The 6,462-nt window shown below is 41.6% G+C and overlaps 1 protein-coding gene across 1 annotated transcript in view; it reads left to right on the forward strand.

Moving 5' to 3' along the window:
- The first annotated feature begins 1,589 nt into the window (after positions 1-1,589).
- Positions 1,590-6,462, forward strand: part of LOC103366990 (fibulin-1) — a 14,026-nt gene continuing 9,153 nt past the window's right edge. Inside the window, exons 1-9 of the mRNA XM_008294869.1 lie at positions 1,590-1,618; positions 1,902-2,037; positions 2,238-2,391; positions 3,235-3,294; positions 3,413-3,565; positions 5,277-5,414; positions 5,581-5,718; positions 5,793-5,936; positions 6,025-6,147. Of these exons, the coding sequence (XP_008293091.1) occupies positions 1,590-1,618; positions 1,902-2,037; positions 2,238-2,391; positions 3,235-3,294; positions 3,413-3,565; positions 5,277-5,414; positions 5,581-5,718; positions 5,793-5,936; positions 6,025-6,147 (1,075 nt within the window). The remainder of the gene's footprint in view (positions 1,619-1,901; positions 2,038-2,237; positions 2,392-3,234; positions 3,295-3,412; positions 3,566-5,276; positions 5,415-5,580; positions 5,719-5,792; positions 5,937-6,024; positions 6,148-6,462) is intronic.

The raw sequence follows: 6,462 nt of genomic DNA on the forward strand, positions 1-6,462 counted from the left end.
GCTACCACAGTGTCGACCTGACAGTGAAGCACGGAGGTGGCATTATGATGATTTGGGGCTACCTGAGTGAAAAAAGGTGACTTTTATAGATGCACCATGACTGTCTGTCGATACCCCAACTAGATGACTCCCAGTCTGCAGAATCTTACTCTTAGAAGAGGAATATTCCTGTTTTAAAAAGATCCAATGCCCACTGCCAAAATCACGCAGGAGAAACTGTGACTTGGCCAAGTATGTCTCCTGACTTGAATCCAACAGAACAGCTTTGGGTTGTTTGAAAGAGAAGGGCAAAGCAACACAACCCCTCCAGCTAGGAGCAGCTGAAAAATAGTCTGAAGATTAGCAAAACACCTCACTGGATGTTTGGTATCCTGCAAGTTACACAAAAAATGTTGAAAATAGATTTAAATCTCACAAATGAAAGGTGTGTTGACTTTTTGAGTGTTGCGTTTCTTCTGTGCGGCCTGCATTTTGAATATAGTGGATCTAAACTTTTTATTATTGTTAATTTATTTTATTTTAAATAGGAGAAAATACCCTACAGTTCCACTAGAGGTGATGCCTTAAATGTCACCGTGGTTCATTTATCTTCCAGACAACAGCGCGCACTTTGGCTTCATATCGTCTGCACATTAAATAAATCGCATTATCGGCCGTGTTTTAATCAGTGGGAGCCTCTGACAGTGAGACCAGGCTTCTTCCACCCCGCCCCCAAACCAAACCAAGATGTGCGTCTCCTCTGATGCTTCGTTTTCTCCGGCGAGGCGGAGCCACTTTGACGCAGGAGACGCACACCGGCATTTGCAGTCTTCAGACATCTGAAGAAGTCAAGTTTGGACCATTCAAAGAGGAAATATGCAGCTCAGATCGAGTCGGATGGCGAAGCGGATTATACTTTTGTTCTCTCTTTACGAAATTCTGCGTGCAGACGGTAAGAATGCAGCTGAAGTTTGGCACTCCGGTGCGCAATTTTTACGCATTTGGAGCCTGTTTGTGATTGAAATTACGCACGAGTGTTATTTTGAGAGTATTGTCACCTAACCTCAAGGGGCTGAAAAAGTTGCTCATTTTGACTTAAATGTCTCAGATTTTCATCCATAATAACCATGCCATCATCTCCACATTAAAGAAACCAAGCCTCCTTCTATACAAAAGTGCTGTCTGGATGGGAGGGCCCGAGCACTGGAAGGACATGACTGTGGAATCCTCCCATTCGTTCCAACCCACATCTGCAGGTAGGAAACAGCTGGTTTCTCCCTTCTCAAAGTGGGGCCCAGTTACCGGGAGGGTTACAAGTGTCACTTCACTTATATTAATGTTTTAAAACTCATGTCCTACAACAAAAATACAGGTGTTCAGTGCAAATGTCCATATGAAAGTATGGAATTTGAAGAGATGACCTGTAAAGCCAGGGTATGCAATGGTATCTTTAAAGGTTAAAAAATACCCCCGAGGGGCTACAGGCTGCAAGCAGGGGAGGAAGGCCCCATAATAACTACATAGTAGGTGTTAAGTGTGGCCCCCTGGAGCATTTTTAACACTAACGGGCCCAGTTTGACTGTAAGAACACAGTGGTGGTGATTGATGAAATGAAGGAACACCTGGTCATCACTCTGAGGTCAGGAAAGGAAGCAGTTGCTGAAAAGAGTTAAAGGAAACATTTTTAAACAAAAATGCTTCAGAAAAGTGTTTTAGTGGCAGTGGTACAGCGTTTTCCTCGAAGTCAAAAGCAGGTGACTGAGTAAATATGTAAAGTATTACAGCATAAATCCGCTCATGTTCTGCTGTATCTAATGCAAGCAGCGAACTTTTCTTCACTTGCTTCTTATCTTCTCAGAGTGAGAAGTTCAGTTTCTATTCTGGATGAGGTTTCATGCTACATGTGTTCCCTTTCTTCCCAGCATTGTCCAGGAGCAGTGCTGTCGCTCAGTCATACGAGACAAACTCTGTAACAGCGGCATCAAGATGGGCAAAGAGCAGGGAGCCTGCGAGAGGCCTTTTTTCCACGGAGACCCCTGGGAGACCAAAATCTCAAAGGTGGATCTCTTTCCTCATGTCAACATTGTTAACTTTTAAACACCTTCCTCTCACACATATACAGTGTTATTTGTTATTTAAGAAACCAGGGGAAGTCTGTAAAAACAACTTTTAAAAAACAAACTTTATCACAGTGTAAAACAGTTTTTGTTTTTGTTTTTGCTTCATCGGATGCCTTTCTTACTCTTCCTCCTGTTTAGATGTGTTGCGACTGCTGTGAGCTCGGCCTGACGGCGGCCAGTCGTGGTTTGAGCTGCGAGCTTCACGGTCTGTCGCTGCCTCGCCAGTGCAGCTACGCAGCCAAAGTCTGCTGCGGCAACAGCACAACGCATGAAAGCAAACCGACTGCTGCAGGTGAAACCCCTAAACAGCGTTGTGTTCTCGGCTCTTTGTGTCTTGATGAGCTCCACTCTGTGTGTTAGAATCGCTGCTGCACTGGAAACAATCAATGCAGTCGACCATTTGCACACTTTAGGTGCCAAATGTCTTTGAGCACAGATGCACTTTCTGCTAATACTCCTCATGTAAAGGGCTTAAATGTTGTAACAAAATCAAGGATTGAAGAAAAAGTGGGAACAGATTTGTGAATCATATATCAGAGCAACATGCTGACACACTGATGCTTCAGTATTAATGATTTAATGATGTCATATATAATAATTCATCAGTCAAATGACTCAAACCAGGACCTTTACCTATTCATGCAGGACATTACTTGTACTGGAGTACTTTTATATTCCTTTATTGGTACTTTTACATAACTTCTTCTCACTCTATTAACTAATCTAAGGAGTACCTCGATAGTACTTTGACTAAAACCTTGATAACGATTGAGGTTTTCACATCCCATCTTTGTTGAAGTAACTTCTCAATCAGAGCAGCGCTGTTTCCCTGGAAGTGTCAGATAAACGTCCTTGGTGTGACGTCTGTGGAGCAGATTGGCTTCCAGTCAGACAGATCACAAACCAGGTCACTCAACAGGATAATCTGCAGACACCAAACCAAATGGCGACTCAGGGACAACTGGCAAATTGTTGTGGCTTGTAGCTTTTGTCACCGTGTGAACTTCAGGTGAAAAACACAAACATGCGGGAAAACCGCTCACAGCAGATCTAAATGTAACAGACCACAATAATGGAAAATCCACTCCCACTGCTTATAAAGAAGCTTTTCTGTTTTTCATTTCAATTTTTCTAGCGACGGAAAAGCCTGAAGTGACGACGACGAAGCCTCCAGAGAGAACAAACACCTGCAGAGGTTTGTCGCCTTAATTTCCTAATGTGATCTTCCTCATTATAACAAGTCTTGTAAGAAGCTTAAACAGCAGCTGTTTGGCGGGTTTTGTCCTCCGTCAGCCAATTATCTGTTTCCGTAGATCCAGGACACACATTGCACACTGTGATGTCTGATTCTTTGTGCGCCTCTGTGCTGCTTTCAGACTCCAACTGCTCCCAGTTGTGTGTCGGTGACGGGAAATGTGGCTGCCATGATGGCTTTCAGCTGCGTCAGGATGGAGTCAGCTGTGAGGGTGAGTCAAGGAAGTGAAACCACAGAAACACCTACATGTTAAGGGAGGCTATAGCGGCTGCATGATTCTGTTAGACGGTCAAAACTAGGGGCTGATGAAACTTCACATGATATCTCCTCCATGATGAATTGTAATTACTAAATCTGAAAGTCTTATTAGTTGCTTATTGGACTGGCGTTGAAGAAAACCTTCAGGGATGGAAGTAATGGAAGAGCAATTAATGTTCCATGTTTGGTGCATAAATGCATGACTGAAGCAGGTCTGAGTTCAACAAACTGGGTTTTTATCTTCTAGAACCCCACAATACCAGATATTTTGGGAGTAAAAATGTCAATATCAAGACATCATAAGTCATTTTTAAGGAAAAACCAACCATCATATTAAGGTGTTGGACCACCACCTTCCAACAGCTTCAATGCTTCTTCGCATTAATTCATAAGTCTAGTCTTCATAAGACCAACAATTTCCCTGAGGTTTCCACCAAAGGGATCAATAAAGTTCTATTCTATTCTTCTATTCTAAGTTTCTGAAACTCTACTATATGGGGTGAAACAGCATTCTTCCAATATATATTTCCTCTTTTGGTGTTTCAATGGGGGCATTGTCTTCCAAGAAGAGACTCTCAGGATAGAAATGCTTAATTATAGGATAAACGTGGTCACTCAGAACAGCTCTGTATTGATTTTCATTGACTTTTCCCTCTAGCGAGACAAGTGGACCCAGACTATACCAGTAAAATTCCCCCGTCAGTGTAACCAAGCTGTAGGACTTAAGCATTCAGGTTTTTCCTTTAATTTGTCACCAGTCTGTATGTACAAACTGCATGTTAGATTGATATTGGAAAAGGAAGAAACTGGGGTCATTGTTTATTAACTTTAGAAATGTGTTCAAAAAACTAGTTGGCAGCCTTCTGCGAAGACACCGTTTGACTCCGCACCACTGTCTGTTCAGCTGCGATGCATACTCGACTACATGCGCTGCAGAAGGTGGTGATAGTGTTGCAACAAATAAAAATGGAAAAACAATGTGGTGACACTGTTTCTATATTATCCCAAGCATCTTTTCCTACATTATATTAAAAAACAAAAAAAACAGTGTAAATAGAAAGTTTTCTTACAAGTACATAACAGACAACATTTAAACTAGCGAGGCACGATATTAAAATTTCTGGCCGATACCGATATCTGATATTAAGATTTCTGATATCGCCGATAACTGATATTACCGATGTGGATATTCAATTTTTGTTCACACCAAAAAATGAGTAAGCACTGTGAGAACGTGAAAACTAATCAAACGAAGCCCAAATTAGACCACATAGTCTTCTTTCTGTTTTAACATATTTAATGTTCAAGTCCAGAACCATTTAAGTAAAAACATCTGTGAAATAGCAGCAATATCAAATGTAGAGACGAAGGCACTAATGTTAGACAATCATCGGTTTTTCAAATGTGTTCACACCGGAAAAAACACTAACATTGGCCGATACCGATGTGGTCACTGATATATCATGCATCCCTAATTTATCGATCAGTCAATATGTTCTCTCCTGGTTTTCAAAGCAAGTGTATTATTGCATGAATTTTCCTCTTTGTGTACATGTTTCTTTGCTATGTTGAAATTGAGAAAATGGTGAATATTTTACCTGCTTAACATTACCACTTAAAAGGCTTTAATAAACTGATTTTTCTTGTTTTGTCTGTTTCGTTAGACGTTAATGAGTGTCTGACCAACAGTCACAACTGCATCTCTGGGCAAGTTTGCATTAACACCGAAGGTTCGTTCCGCTGTCAGAGGGAAACGAGCTGTGGCACTGGGTATGAACTCACAGACCACAACGTCTGCCAAGGTAACAAGTCAAGAACACAAACAATTAAAAAAATAAAATGACTGTAACTGCCATAACAACAAAGTGTTTTATAATCCTGCAGTGCTAGTTTCTTGATGAAATAAAAAGACATCTATAGTTTACGGTATGTAAGAAAATTGCATGGTTTCTTCCTTTCCTGTTGCAGACATTGATGAATGTGCTTTGGGGACCCATAACTGTGGAGCTGACTTTGTTTGCACCAACACCGAAGGCTCCTTCCGCTGCAAGCCGAAGGAAAAATGTGGAGACGGTTATATTCAGGACGCCGTCGGCAGCTGTATCGGTGAGTTCAGAGTCGCACTCAAGTGAAAACAAAATATGAATTCTTTAGCTGAGGGAGTTTCTTTTTCTAATTAGACATCAACGAGTGTGTGGTCCACACCAACCCCTGCCAGCCTGGACAGACTTGTATCAACTCAGTGGGATCGTACACGTGTCGCAGCAACACGGTCACCTGCGGACGAGGATACCACCTGACCGAGGACGGCAGCCGCTGTGAAGGCAGGTGCACTCACAGTGGATTCTGTTTTTTTTAAAGTCTGTTGTTTAACTAAAAAGATGTTTATCCCCTTGATCTGTCCGCTTGCAGATGTGGACGAGTGTCGTACGGGCAACGTCTGTGGCGACCACGGCTGCGTCAACCTGCTGGGATCGTACCGCTGCGAGTGCAAAACTGGCTTCAGCTTCAACAGCATCACCAAGCTGTGTGACGGTACAACACAAAGTCGTCACCATGTTTTATTTCAGATATAATACTGTGTGCATATCAGTCAAGTAGTAGGTTTAAGTAACTTGTTCCAATTGATTTTAAGTCTGCATTTTTAGCTCTGGTTCTATTGTTAAACCTCTGAAGCCCCAAAACCACAGATGTGTTTGAAAGGCACAATATCTATAAAAGTAAAAAATAAAAAATTGACAAAGACACACTATTTATCAGAGCTAGAAACTGTAAAAACAGAAAAAAAACATTCAATTTTTAACAACATGTGCTTAAATCTAAGCTTACAGTTGGGATATTTCATCCAAA

Source organism: Stegastes partitus, unplaced genomic scaffold (genome assembly GCF_000690725.1).
Source record: "Stegastes partitus isolate 25-593 unplaced genomic scaffold, Stegastes_partitus-1.0.2 Scaffold1001, whole genome shotgun sequence".
NCBI lineage: Eukaryota > Metazoa > Chordata > Actinopteri > Pomacentridae > Stegastes > Stegastes partitus.